Genomic DNA, 15366 nt, shown 5'->3' on the forward strand with positions numbered 1-15366 from the left:
TTATATAACCTCCTAGCTCCAGACACACCACCAGCTTTGCTGAAAATTAAAACAGAATGGGAACAGAACTTGGGCATTACCATGCCTGACAATTGGTGGCCTAAGGTGCTGGAAGAAATAAAATCTTGTTCACCTTGTGCAAAATTTCAACTCATACAATTCAAAATAGTTCACAGGGCACACTATAGGAAACCTAAACTTGCCAGGATATCGGTCTTTCGGACTTGGGCTGTTTCCAAGAGCAACGTGATGCAGGGGGCCATCTTCCAAGGATCAGAGGCATTGTTTATGAATTAGCTAGCACTTTAGCCATTGACTTAGCCATATATTAGCGTTACATTTGCCTTTACCCTTACCTCACTGAGATGTTTAAAGAATGATACAAAGAAAAGGTGATATACAGGGACAAATTATGTCCTAATGCCAAACGTTGTTATTTGACAAAATTGAATGCCCTAAATAATGTTGATCCCTACGAGCTGCCAACGAAAGAATAGATCCACGACCCAGACAAGCTTCCTCCACTAACTTATATGGACATGGTAAATTACCTCGTCTATGGTATTAGTGCTTACACAATGGACCAGTTTAAATCGTTTAAATCCCTCGAAGCACACGGGCAATTTACGAATGGACGGGTTCAAGATCAAGATCTCCACACAATGATTAACATTACTTGGAAGATGGCGGCTTTCCCAAAATGCAATGCTCATGTGACATGACGACAGAAAGACCGATACGGAATATGGCTGACAGCTGTGACAGATGTTCTCAGGCTCCTTGTGATCTCACTGATATGATCACCTGTGAGGTTGAGCAGGGAGTTATGGGTATTATAGTCCACAGGCGGTGCTGGTCCCTACAAAGTCATAGATGAGGCGATGGCCTTCATCAAAAAGAGCTCCTTAATTCATCATCTGCATGCAACTGCCAGGCATCAGTGTTACAACAGTGTGCATTTAGGACTATACACATAATCTGTTGTGTTTTTCCACACGTTTGAATAAATACAGCAAAGAATATAAACTCCTGACACACAAGGTTCTGGGCTCACTGGAGAAAAAAAATGGAAAGAATATCAAAGCATAGAAGAAACTCCCCTGTTTTTGGTTAAATAAATTATAACAAAGAAATGTTTAGTGTTATTTGTCCTTGGATAGTCAGCCTCACCTACTGTTTGGACTAGGTGAGGGCAGGCAAGTAATATTAGCATGTTTTTCTCCCTTTGGACAGTATAGGACAGATAGGACAGTAAAGACAGATGAGGGTAGAGAAAGAAATGACACAAAGGTTCTGAGCTTGATTCAATCTGGGACGTTCTGATCAGGCCTAATTCTATATGATAGGCACTTGACTGGTCAATCCACCAGGTTGGCCCAAGGGTTAGGTATATCTTCATATACCATATAATTAAGAGAGTGCATACATAATTTCCTGCCTCACACACACTCTCATATAAACATATTGGTGTGTTTACGGCTTCACATCTTAGCTTTGAGGACAGTGACAGGACTGGGGTACAGGTGCTGACGCAGAAACGCCAAAATCTTCTCCCACGAGTCTTCCTGTGCATCTGCATGGGGTTTTGTCTGTCCTCCCCACAGCATAACCACTGCAACACACACACACACACACACACACACAAACTTGAAAGACGACTTGCAACATACGTTTGCCATTTGTTTACCATAGATCATGACAGCAATTAAAATTTTACTTATAAACTGATCAAAGTTGTCAGGAGATAAGTGTGAGCAGTGTTGAATATGCAGTTATGTACCTTTCTCTCGACTGCCTTGCACAATAAAATTGCTGGACCTGAAGTGGGGTGTGTATGGGGGTTCAATGAGATGCCCAGCATTGGGATAAGTCAGTGTGGTCAAGAGGTGCTCATTACCCGCTTCACGCATCATCTTGGCTATCTGAAGGTTAAAAGTTATTCTCAGGTCAGCCTTCTCAACCATTACAACTCATTAGATGACAATGATGATGTGTATAGGAATTATTTAGAGAGAGAGAGAGAGATTCAAGAACTTTGTCATTGTGCAAGCACATTGAAATTGCAGTTGTGTCAACCTCAAAATGGTGCATGGATAAGAGCTAAGAAAATATAAAATATCTGCAATAAAATGTACAGAGTCTAAACAATGTCAGTGCAAAATATAAGTAGTATTAAGTATAAGATACAATATAGTTAACAATAAAATACAACTTAAGAGGTGCAAAAACATCAGCAAAAATGCAGAAAAGGTGCGGTGGACAGATATGAAGTGGCTTCAAGTGACATGTGAGAGAATATTGCAAATATTGCATGTGCCTCATGGTGGCAGCACATCAGTCTGATCAGACTGAGAAGATGTCTGAGTTCATTAGTGCCACAGCTTTTGGAAATAAGCTGTTTTTCAGTCTCTTTGTGCATGTGCAGACTGCCTACCTGATGGGAGGAGCTGAAACAGATGGAGTCCAGGGTGTGTAATATATTTTATGATGTTCTTAGCCCTCCTCACACAGCGACAGCTGTGAAGATGTTCTAGTGAAGGCAGCTCAATGCCAACATTGTCCTGTGTTGTTTCCACAACTTGCTGTAGGCCTTTTTTTGTCAGCTTTGGTGCAGCTGCTGTACCAGGCTGTCATGCAGTTTGTTAGGATGCTCTCAATGGAGCATCTATAAAAGTTGACAAGTAGCTTTTGGGGGAGGTTGGCCTCCTCGGGGGCCGGGGGGGGGGCGTGAGAGAGTGTGTGAGAGAAACAGAAAGACAGACAGAGAGAGAGACAGACAGACAGAAAACTCACATCCTCAGCAGATTCCACTGTGGCCCAGTTCTGATCATCATCACCATTGACCAACAACAGTGGACACTTTAGCCTCCTCATCTACACAATGGTCAGACATCAGGAACACAACCTCAATGTGCATTTGTGTGTCTTTTCAAGTTGATATCAGGAATGTGTCCACTTACATCTATTTTCTCTTCTGGGTCACTAGGGATTGGCAGAATTACATCCCGCCATATAACACAGTTTTGATCATCCAACCTTTTTTTGTCTATCCTCCTGAAAAAAGAAAAAAGAAAAAAAAAACAGCTGGTTAATCTCATTAAACCTAGTGTGAATTACTTTGGATTATATGCATAACATCAAATTTAAACTTACTTGTTTATGTTTGCATAGATCTCTACGAGGGGTTTGTTGAGTGGATAAACATGGCTGCCACTGATACAGACACAGCAACGAGGCTAAAGTACAACACAATCATTACACATTCAACCCAAACAGATTGTTATCTTCCCCATATCTCAAAATGAATTCACTTACACTGACAAGTTTGGAGTAGGCTGCAATAGTGAGGGACACTGATGTGCCAAAGGAAAGACCGAACATCCCAACTCTGTCTTTCATCACCTGAGGGTGCTCCTGGACAATACTAAATGCTTTCTGAGGAAAATAAGATAAGGGGAACAAAAGGGAACGGCGTTGTTATTTGTGCAGGGATGGTTATTCCCCTCCAAAGGGACTAGGTTATTATACTTGCACTCTGTACTTGCACAGCATTTCAGAACCATAAAATAATAACAACACCACTCATACACACACACACACACACACACACACACACACACATACACGATGAGAAGTAAAAAAACAAAAAAACAAAGCTACTCACCTCAAAATAGTTGAAATCAACTTCTTGTTGCTGACCAGGTGAGAAGTATTCCAGTGCCATGGACACAAAACCATGAGACGCCAGCAAGGAAGAGCGATACTCCACCAGTCCTCCACCCCCTCCCCACAAATCCAGCACCCCAGGGAAAGGTCCTAGACCTGACACAGGAGCAGACAGGTTACATTATTTTGACTTTGAGTCAGCTCTACTTGACAAGAATTTGGCCGATTCTCGCATTGGGCTGTCCTCGCTGACTGAAGCCACGGGGCTGATAATCAGGGGCAGATTATCCTCTAGTGTGATAGGACTGATGTCAAGATTCAGTTGCTCCCCCGCTGAGCCCCGACCAGTCTTTGATTTTGTTAAGGCTTTATCATGAATGGGTCAAAGACTGAAATCAGAGACCAGCTCTGGCAACCGCAAATGAGATTGAAGCTTTAGAAAATACAACCGGACATGCAGTTACTTTATCAACAACAAATTCTCCCGGCACACACAAGGGACACACACACAGGTTTTTCCGCTTCCGGTGTGGGAAGATGGCGGCATGAATTCACATTTGCAGCAGCCTCACCCAGTACCGCTGTGGGAAGTTGGCAGCGCGATATCACATTTGCGGCAGCCTCACCCAGTACCATCCATGCAGCGTAGGGGTCAACCGATATGGTTTTTTCAGGGCCGATACCAATTATTGGTAAGTTATTGAGGCTGATGGCTGATATTTGGGCCTGATATTCAGTTGTGGTAAATGTAAAAAAAAATTGTGCCAAAATTTACAGCAACACAAAACCCAACACAAGGCTGCCTTTAAATGAACATATGTTTGATTGAATTTTGTGTAAAACATAAAATATTTGAAAAAAATTTCATTGAGCCAAATAAATGGAGAGGAAGTGAGAATAGAGACGTCTATAATATGGGAGTGCTTTGATGATGCTAATGTACCTGGGGGTAGGAAGAGAGTCCCTTTGACGCCTCTCTCCCTGATGTCTATCCTCCGGACACCCGGAGCCATGTACCACCTCTCTGTGACCACCGAGGCCATGGGGGTCTGCTCCTGGAAGCCCTCAGCAACATGGCCTTTGTACACTGAGATCGTCACCACTATGGGGGTGCGGATATCCATCTTTCTCAACCTTGTTTAAGAAAAAGAGAAGATGGAAAAACAAGAATGAAACAGGATGATAATTAATTAATTTACTGGTAAACAAGTAAGCCAATATGCACAAGTAATGTTACATGGTGAGATGCTCAGTATAAACAACACAGAGACGAGCAACAAGGCATTCAAGGACACAGCAGTTGAGCATCACAGCACAACAGTTGAGCTGTCATGCTCAACTGTTGTGCGACTTTTTTGTGAGCAGAACACAAGATTTTTTCTTAAATTTTTAATTGGAAGTAGACCTAATACTGACTGCACATATTCAAATGAGAAGCTAACATTACATATCATTTACATCAGTCCTCATTGGACGGTGAATATTGATACTGCAAAATAGATGCCTTTGCAGAGGTTCAACAGAGCTAAAGTTAGTTCATCTGAATCATGTTTTTAGTTAACCAACAACCCAGAGAAGCAAGCTGAAATATCACAAACCCCTCCAGATCAGCTCTCCCGTCCATTTTACTTGCCAACGTACACTCTCTGGAAAATAAACTGGACTACATGCGGCTTTGATGGACATACCAGCGTTAAACTAGGGACTGTTGTATTTTTGTCTTCACCGAAACCTGGCTTCACAGCAACATTCCAGACACGGCCATGCAGCTAGACGGGCTAGCGTGCTACCGAGCTGACAGAGCATTATCTGTGTCAGGTAAAACCCGTGGTGATGGCTTGTGTGTTTACATTAACAAGGAATGGCGTGCAAACGCTGTGATGGTCTCCAAACACTGCTCTCCACTCGTGGAGTTCACAATTGTCAAGTGCCAGCCACACTATCTCCCGAGAGAATTCACTTGTTATTGTGGCTGAGTACTTGCCACCGAGCCCTAATGCCTCAGAGGCACTGCGCAAACTACACAATGGCATCAGCAAACAACAAAGCGGGTACCCCGATGGATTTTTCATTATTGCTGGGGATTTCAATCATGCAAAACTAAAGACTATTTCCTAAATTTTATCAACATGTAAAATTTGCCACAGGTGAAAACAATAAACTGGACCTCATTTACACTAATGAGAAGAATGCATACAGAGCCTTCCCCCACCCCCACCTTGGAACTCAGACCAAATCTCTGTTATGCTAATTCCAGCATACAGGCCACTTCTGAAACTTGCCAAACCGGTTCAGCGACAGATCAGGGTCTAGCCAGAGGGGTCTATTTCAGCTCTTCAGGACTGTTTTGAGAGCATCGACTGGGGCTTTTTCAAAGCGGCAGCCTCCTCTGGTGAGCACATTGATCTGGAGGAATACACAGTGACAGTGAAAGCCTACACCAATAAATGTATGGATGATGTCACAGTCACCAAAACCATCTCTTCGCGGCCCAACCAGAAGCCCTGGCTGACAGCAGAAGTCCAGGCACTGTTGAGGACCCGGAATGCTGTATTCAGATCCGGTGATAAGGCAGCCCTCAAGATAACAAGCGCCAACTTGTCGTGTGGCATCAGGGAGGCAAAAAGACAATATGTACAGAGACTCAACAGCCACTTCGCTGATGGCAGAGACACACGGCACTTGTGGAAGGGCATCCAGGCCCTCACTGGCTACAAGCCTCCACCTCAAACCTGTGGCGGTGCCCCCACCCTCCCAGATGCACTGAATGACTTCTACGCACGATATGAGACTGAACAACGTGCTGGTGGTGAGGACTACATCCCTGATGGATGACCGGGTTCTGTATGTGACCGCAGATGACGTGAGAAAGACCCTCTCCAGAGTCAGCCCACACAAAGCTGCAGGTCCAGACAGAATCCCAGGCCGAGCCATCAGAGACTGCGCTGAGCAGCTGGCAGATGTCCTTGTTGACATCTTCAACATCTTGCTGTCCCAGGCAGTCATCCCCACGTGTTTCAAGTCCACCACCATCACACTAGTGCCAAAGGAAGTCCCCTGTGTCCTGCCCCATTGCACTGACTCCCATCATCATGAAGTGCTTTGAGAGGCTGGTCATGAAGCACATCAAGTCCAGCCTCCCTTCCACTCTGGACCCTCTCCAGTTTGCATACTGCGCTAACCGCTCCACAGAAGATGCCATAACCTCTGTTCTTCATCCAGCCCTGTCCCACCTGGAGAGAAAGAACAGCTATGCGAGGATGTTGTTCATTGACTTCACCTCAGCTTTTAACACAATCATACCACAACACCTGATCAAAAAGCTGAGCCAGCTGGGCCTTAACACCTCCCTCTACAACTGGGTGCTGGACTTCTTCATGGGGAGGCCACAGTGAGTGCAAACTGGCGAGATCACCTCCAGGACCATCACACTGAGCACTGGTGCTCCACAGGGCTGTGTGCTAAGTCCACTCTTGTTCACCCTGCTGACTCACAACTGCACAGCATCATCTACCTCCAACTTCATTATAAAGTTTGCTGATGATACCACAGTGGTAGGTCTCATCAGCAACAACGATGAATCATCACACAGAGCGGAGGTGGATCAACTGGCGGTGAGGTGCAAAAACAACAACCTCTCTCTAAATATAGGAAAAACTAAGGAGGTCATTATTGACTTTAGAAAGACCAGCGCCCACCATACCCCTCTGACCATCAATGGTATGGACATGGAGAGAGTCAGCGGCGTTAAGTTCCTGGGAGTTCACATCACAGAGGACCTCTGCTGGTCCTCACATGTCACTGTGCTCTCCAAGAAGGCCCAGCAGTGTCTTCACTTCCTGTGGCATCTAAAGAAGGTGAGTCTCCCCCCACCCATCCTCATTACATTCTACAGAGGCACCATAGAGAGCATTCTGACTGGCTGTATCACTGTCTGGCATGGGAACTGCAAGGCCTCCGACCGCAAATCCCTACAGCAGATAGTGAGGACAGCTGGAAAGACCATAGGAACTGCTCTCCCATCCACCCAGGCCATCTTTGATGCACGGTCCAACCGAAAGGCACTTAGCATTGTGAAGGACCCCACCCACCCTTCCCACATCCACTTCCCCCTCCTACCCTCTGGCAGGAGGTACCGGAGCATCCGTACTGCCTCCACCAGTCTATGCAATAGTTTTATTCCTCAGGCTGTGAGGTTCCTCAACAGCCTGAAAACTTAGACCTTCCATAAAATGATTTTTTTGACCGTCTTACTCACTGTCCGTGTCAGGTGTGCTTGCAATGTTTAGGTCTGTGAAGTAATTCTTGTTTTTAATGCACTTTGTTTTTAATATTTACTGTCTGTTATTTGTATTTATGTGGCACTGAGGTCCTTGTGAAACGTGATTTCGTTCCCTTGTATGTATGAGACATGCATGTAAGGCAATGACAAATAAAAGCAGTCTAAGTGTAAAATCAGTATTTGATTTCCGCCCCAGGAGACTGTAAACGGCAGTTGGCAATACAGCACGGGGAAAACAACAAACTGCGCGATGGAGCTGGTACGACAGCAAAAAAACAGTTGATTGTGCTTTTATTAAACCTCAAATGACAAAGACCTGCACTTTGCGTTTGTTCATGATCCTAAGGCAACAGATTTCGCGTAAAGGTCTATACTGACAAAAAGCAAACATGAGCACTTTAGTTTTTATAGTCTAAAGCTATAATCAAGGCTCAGAATTTTCGGTTTTTATTTTTAAAAAAAAAAAAATACAGGAATTTATCGGTTTATTTTGAATATTAAAAAAGGGTGAAAATTAGTTGAAAAAAATAAAGAATACAAAAAATCCGGGTGAAAATCAGACTATAAAAATAACAATGCAAAGATCAGGGTGAAAATTAGATTTTAATTCCAAACATTGATAATTTACTGCTTTTCAGTTACAGTTGTTTGTTAAATGAACACTGCTGGAAAAAAATGTTTCTGCTATACCAGCACAGTAAGGCTATAATAACTCGGCGCACGGGTCCATAAGCCTAGGTTATTTAAAATAAATGATCAAAATGGAAAAGGCATTCATATTTGAAACCAATAGACTACATGAAGCCTATAAAAAGCTTTTCAACAAAGCAAATAACATGCACGATGATAACCCATTCTAATTGAGAACATAATATCCTGCTGCAGGCAATCTCTCTTACCGGAAAAGTAGGTAAATTATCACAACACTTTTTTTTCTTAAGAATAATTTACCAATATAAAGCATCTATGCAGTATTTATTTAAAATAAATAAATGATCAAAATAGGAAAGGCATTCATATTTGAAACCAATACATGAAGCCTAAAAAAGCTTTTCAACAAAGCAAATAATATTCCACATGCACGATGTCGATGAACCATTCCAATTTAGAACGTAATATACTGCTGCAGGCAATCTGTTGTACTGGAAAAGTAAGTATGCTATGGTGCTTTTCCACAGCAAGGCAGAGTAGTTCTGATCCCAGAGAGAAACCAGGTTCCAACCAACTATTGGAACCTGTTCTTGTGGAATAACCTGCCTGCTGCCATCAGACAATCAGAGACTGTTGAGTCCTTTAAAGTCAAACTTAAAACTCATCTTTTTGCCTTAGCCTACAATTAGTTGCCTTTAAATTGAGTGAGTGAGTGATGAGTTTCCTCATCCTCATAATTGTGGACGTAACTTGATATGTAGAACTTGAAACTTTTCACCCGTTTGCTGGTAGGTGCAGGTGAAAGTTTGTCGACAATTCTGTGCATGTCGTCAACATTTATCCATCGTAAAGCTTGAAGGCATCACGAAAAATATGCCATTGTCAATAGCACATGTCAACAAACAGGAAATTGGTATGACCACTGCAGTAGAAACCGGAAGTCAGTGGACTACAGTTATGCACAGAGCCGATTAGGGGCCAGTTGTGTTGGAGCCATTTCTATGATGACTACTGGGTGGCACTGTGGGTAGCATGGTAATCTACTTAAGTCTAGACTAAATTGAAACGGGTGCGCACGGGAAGGTCTATTGTCTTTTGACTGTGATGGTAAAGAAGGTGTGGTTTTTTTGTTGTTGTTTTGAGTTATTATTAAAGATATACTTTGTTACAGTTTAGAATAAATGGATCGACATATCCGACTTAAGTTTTTGGCTTTGGACTTATTTTTTGGTGACAACAGAGGACCTAAAGAGCCTATAAAAGAAGCAAGCACGCCAATCTGAACCAGAGCCCCACGTACATTAATGGAAAAAAACAAATGGTGTATCAACAAACCGTAAAGCGTTTTTTCTTTTAGTAGGCATCCTTGTCCATTTCCCCTTTTTCTGCAAATTGTTTCGTCAAAATGACAGGGCCTCTTATACAAGTGTCTTACTACAACTGTGAAAACTTACCAGAGACTCCCCGTTTCTGTGCCTTTTTTTTTATTTCTGATTTTTCCTTTTTCTCCCAATTTAGTGGCCAATCGATCCCTATTTGGGTTCAAACACCCACCCTCGTACTTTAAGTGTTCGCCAACTGCATCTCTCCGGCCAGCAGTCTCGAAGGAGATGCCTCGCCACTTTCGTGACAAGGTGAATCCAGGCCGAACCACTGCTTTTTCCGACACACACAGACACATTCATGTGACGAACACAAGCCGACTCCGCCCCCCTCCCGAAGACAACGTTGCCAGTTATTGCTGCTTCTTCGAGTCCGGCCATAGTCGGATCTGACGAGACCAAGGCGTGAACCCCTGGTCCCCAGTGGGCAACTGCATTGACACAAAGCCGATGCTTAGACCGATGCTTAGACCGCTACACCACCGCGGACCCCCGTTTCTGTGCCTCGGTGTGTTACTGCTGCTGCCGCCCTCCACAGATTGTTTGACTGTTGTCTAATGGCACAATTATTGAACATTTGAATTAGCCCTTCACTCATTTTCTATGAGGACTTTATCAACTAGCATTTGTAATATTATAGGGGTCTTCCCACTCACACAGTTGCATTTTCAGCCAACAAAAATGTCCTGATGTCCATCTTTATTTTCTCTGTTCAAACAAATACACATCCAGGCTATTATTTGAAGTTTTACAGGTATGATCAACGTAACATTAGCTAGCAAGCTATCTTAAATATGGATCTGGCTGGGGATAAGTTAATTCACTTGAGGTGGTAAACACAGTCTGGTCACATTTTCAATGTTTTATTCTGTTGATGGGTAAACCCAGCCACTGAGGATGCACAAGCCAACCACAAGCAGATGGGTAGACTTTATCTTTGTTTGAACAAAATTACTTGCATCTGTCACAGGACTAGCCTATCCTAGCAGTCACACCAGCCATGAGACTCATTCACTGAAAATGCAACTCTGATGTGAGACAAAGATGGAATCTGAGACATGTAGTTCAATAGAAAAAGAAGGTATCAGGATGAAGTAAACCGTTAACTTCATTTCCCAAATTCCCACTTAGTTTAGTATATATATAATGGTTCGGACCACTGAGGAAATAGGGTGGACTCCCGGAGGACATACACGAAACCTTTAAAAAGTGTTGTGTTTAAGTACGAATTATTCGAAAAATTGATTTGGCTTCTATTAAATACATATTTTCAACTACATAATTTATTTAGAAGTAATTTATTTGGAGGGACAACTCCCCCCCCCCCCCAGGATCTGCACCCAGGTGAATAGTACTTCTTGCTCACGTGGTGTGGCATACAATAGCCTCATTACAGCCTCAGTATATTAATAGGAAAAAAGGGTATTAGTATTTCCCTCTTCATATTACAACGATAAAGCATTAACATGAATGTATACATAAAACCAACTGAATTGGTTTTATGGTTTTGGGTGGCACGGTGGCACAGTGGTTAGCGCTGTCGCAGCAAGGCTCTAGATTTGATTCCCAGCCAGCAGACCAGGGTCCTTTCTGTGTGGAGTTTGCATGTTCTCTCTGTGTCTGGGTGGGTTTTCCGCGGGAGCTCCAGTTTCCTACCACAGTCCAAAGATACACAAGTCAGGTGAATCGGAGATACTAAATTGCTCCTAGGTGTGAATGTGTGCATTAATCTGCTTGTTCTGTTCATGAATGTTCTGTCCAAGTTCTGGCTTGATTTCCACATCAACTGACTCCGTTCAGGGCTGTGTCCTCTCTCCTCTCCTATATGTCCTGTACACTTATGACTGCCGCAGTGAGTTAAAAAAAATCATCACATTGTGAAATTTGCGGATTACACGGTGATAGTCAGCCTGCTGAAGGAGAATGAACTGTCCAATGGTCCTGTCATAGACTATTTCTCCAAATGGTGCCAGGAAGCCTTTTTGGAATTAAATGTGACTAAGACCACAGACATGTGTATTAATTTTAGACATAATCTCTCCAACCCAGTCAACACTAAGATTAATGGTCAGGAGGTTGAAATTGTTGAGTCATACATACTTGGGCACTATAATTGATAACAAGCTGAACTTGGATTGTAATACCAATTTACTATGCAAAAAAAAAGCCAACAGCGCCTTATTTGTCTGAGGACGGTGGCTAAGTTCGGTGTCGACGGGTACCTGATGACTTTGTTCTACAGAACTTTTACTGAGTCGGTTATTACTTTTTCGTTTATCGGTTGGTATGCCTCTCTCAATCTTTTCAAACAGAATAAATGCACTAACAAAGGTGATAAAATGCACTAACAGAGGTAACAAAGGTCTGCAGTAGCATCATAGGTACTCAACAGAAAAGTCTGATTTATATAACAAGCGGATGTTAAGGAAAGCAGAACCCATCGTGTCTGACAGCACCACCCCCTGCACCTAGATTTTCAGACCTTGCCTTCCGGTTTTTGCTTCAAATACCCAGTAGTCAAAACCAACAGATAAAAACACTCCTTCATTCCCTCAGCCATTTCACTGCTAAACTCCAACAGTAAGAGGTAATACCAGCTCCACCTTGGTAAACATTGTTAACACGGTTTATTGTTGCTTTTCGTTGGCTTTGCTCTCCTCACTACATTTTGTATTTATTTGCCTTATGTGTTCTGTAGAGCGTTTGTGTGTTTAAATGTTGCCGCTGCCACACAACAATTGCCCCTCTGGGGACAAATAAAACCTACTTGACTTGACTTGACTGGAATGTGTCTGTTTGTGTGTCGTCCCAAAGAGGGACTGGTGACCTGTCCAGGGTGTTACCCCATGATCCTAATTAGGATAAGCGGCTCAGAAAATGAATGAATGAATTGGTTTTGAATAACAATGGTTTTCAGTGTAATACTGTGTACAATATAAAAATACGCTATGAATTATTATCCTACAAGGTTTTGCGGACAGACACTGTACACTGCGTTAGGAAAAAAATGACACGTGACAATATAATTAATTCTTTAGACATTACCTTAGACCTTTTCGACTGCCTGGGACAGGGCGCATACTCCACAGCAAACCCATGGCTTCATTTCCTGTATATGTTCCACCAACACTGGCATCTTCTGAAACTACAAAAGTAGGTAAATAACATATTTCAACTTGTAAATATTTTGTAATCATGTGGCCACAAGATTGACTGAATCGTGTAACGGCAAATAATTTCTATTAAGTGGTTTTGCACCACAAATACTAACTTAAATGTTCTTATATAAAATCTTGCATTGATGTCATCATATCACAACCTTCAAATACGCTGTAAAGACTTTAGTCTGATGCTGTCCAAGCATCAATACTTTCTGGTTGAGCATCATAGTCCTATGAGGAGGTAATAACGTTTTCAGTGCCACTTAGTAAACATGTTTGAAACCCACCGGTCACTGTGCCTCTGTCATTACTGACATAGTGAGCGTAGGCCTCCCAGTAGTCCCTGTCCTCAGACTGGTGAAGGGAATGCAGAGTTACTGGGGACCATGGAGGCAGATTCTCCACCACCACCCTGAACCTCTCATCCACCAGTGCCCGTGTGGGGAGAACGGAGAGAACTGGAGAGACTGTCCTAGCCATGGACGACGATGACCTACGAAGAAACACCAACACAATATTCAAGGAATTCCGGTTGCACTTTGTTTTTTGTTTTTTTACGGGTATGCCAACTGCAGTTACAGCTACGGAATTTTTGCTCCCAAGTGAACGTCTCCAACCGCGGAATGTAGAATTCGGAAAAAAAGACCCTGTTTACACTTGGTTTTAAAATGCATTTTGGGCGATCGGATCACAAGTGGACAGCGAGACACATGGCAGTGTACACCTGTGTCTATCATGCGTCTCCATATGCGTCCTGCTGACCACTTGCGATCAGATTTCGTTACTCCGAAGAATTCGTTACTGTATACGTCACTTCCGCTACAAGGTCAAAGGGCCTCAGTCAAGCATCAGATTTGCAGACTAGCTGTAAAAACAATAGCTAATGTTTAAAGATGTTTCAAGCACTAATATATACATGTACGGACTATTCCAACTGTTGCGATTGACAGGATTAATTCTTCTGCGCAAATTGGGATTAGGGCATCTCGTTTCACTTGTACTCCAACCACGTATTCTCCTCTCCATTTTTTCCCCGAAAGTTGGCGCGCTGTTGCCATCCATGGCTGTTACCAAAACCACCACATCCTGCATTTATGACGTAATTTCCTGTTACGTCCTTGTCGGGGGCGTGATTTTTTTTCATACCCGTTTTTATCCGGCGTTATTATTTTTCCCACCTGGATTCCGGGAAGACCCGCCCCTACTCTATCTCTGATTGGCTAAACCCTATCCCTAACCCCACCCTAACCTTAAACAACGGAGGCAACGAGTACTAGCCAATCAGAGGCAGCGTTCCCGGAATGCGGGTGGAAAAAAAACAAGCTGTCGGGGACGCATCAGGAGGCATTAGGGTTTACACTACAAAAGAAATGTGGTCAAATATCTTGCCAGACCACCTCGGCAAGTGGGTGGCGTAACCGGTTGACAAAACGTTTTGGTGGTCGTTTACGCTTGTATTTAGTGCTGTCCACTTGTGAACCGATCGCAAAAAAACAAAAAAAAACGCATTTTAAAACCGAGTGTAAACGGGGTAAAAGTAAAGCAACAGGTCGACGAAATAAAATCACGAGTACAACAACTTTGGGCCCTTACATTGGCTCGATACAGAGGTACTATTTTAAACTGCGCAACGTGTTCCGACAGCAGAAGAGCGGCTCCGTTGTGCGGCTTCACCTGCTCAGTGGTACGTGTGAAGGGGGAAAGTTTTGCAGCGCGGCCGCCGTCAGTCTCGCGCACACGTTCAATCTCATACTTCCGCCGCCGCCTTTCGCCCGAAGTACAACTTATTTAAAATCAAACCAACGCTGCGATTTCGCATTGACCAAGCATGTTTTTCAAGACAGAATGAGGTTAATTCACAATTTCCCAGCCCGCTATATAAGCCAGCTCTGTTGTCAGGGTTAAAGTCTTACCAGGCGAAGATGATTTACTAAACGCTGGCAGTCTGCAGACAGCGAGGCAGCTGAGTGATGACGTCACGCTGGTGCGTGTGTGTGTGTGGGGGGCGTTTCTGGACTTTGAGCCAAAAACACGACCTTTATCGCAAGTCTTCATAAAAGCAACGACAATAAAGCTAAAGGTCGTTTTGCCACGGTATGCTTTTGCTAAGCTTGCAGCTACGCGAGTGGCAATGAATTCAGTTTTATGTAAAAATAAGTTTAACGTAAGATATAGGTATAGATAATGTGAACTATTTAAAAAAAAAACAATTGTGTACAAAATG

At 43.2% G+C, this 15366-nt stretch overlaps 1 protein-coding gene across 1 annotated transcript; it reads right to left on the reverse strand.

Annotated features, from left to right (window-relative positions):
* Positions 1-1317: 1317 nt before the first annotated feature.
* LOC130110199 (peroxisomal succinyl-coenzyme A thioesterase-like) lies at positions 1318-15086 on the reverse strand. The gene is made up of 11 exons (XM_056277215.1): positions 15056-15086; positions 13430-13635; positions 13027-13126; positions 4610-4800; positions 3665-3822; positions 3316-3435; positions 3154-3236; positions 2961-3054; positions 2794-2874; positions 1781-1922; positions 1318-1612 (listed from the first exon to the last, which is right to left on the reverse strand). The coding sequence occupies exons 2-11, from the start codon at positions 13620-13622 to the stop codon at positions 1482-1484; spliced, it is 1293 nt and encodes a 430-aa protein (XP_056133190.1). The 5' UTR covers positions 13623-13635; positions 15056-15086; the 3' UTR covers positions 1318-1481.
* Positions 15087-15366: the final 280 nt, after the last annotated feature.

Source organism: Lampris incognitus, chromosome 3, assembly GCF_029633865.1.
Source record: "Lampris incognitus isolate fLamInc1 chromosome 3, fLamInc1.hap2, whole genome shotgun sequence".
Lineage (NCBI taxonomy): Eukaryota > Metazoa > Chordata > Actinopteri > Lampriformes > Lampridae > Lampris > Lampris incognitus.

What these genes read in the sequence shown, in the direction of transcription:
- LOC130110199 (XM_056277215.1), bottom strand. Translation starts at nt 13,622, where the DNA reads ATGGCTAGGACAGTCTCTCCAGTTCTCTCCGTTCTCCCCACACGGGCA. An exon ending in ATCTATGCAAACATAAACAA is followed by an intron (nt 3,055 to 3,153) that starts GTAAGTTTAAAT and finishes TTCTTTTTTCAG; the next exon opens with GAGGATAGACAAAAAAAGGT. An exon ending in CAGTGGAATCTGCTGAGGAT is followed by an intron (nt 1,923 to 2,793) that starts GTGAGTTTTCTG and finishes TTTAACCTTCAG; the next exon opens with ATAGCCAAGATGATGCGTGA.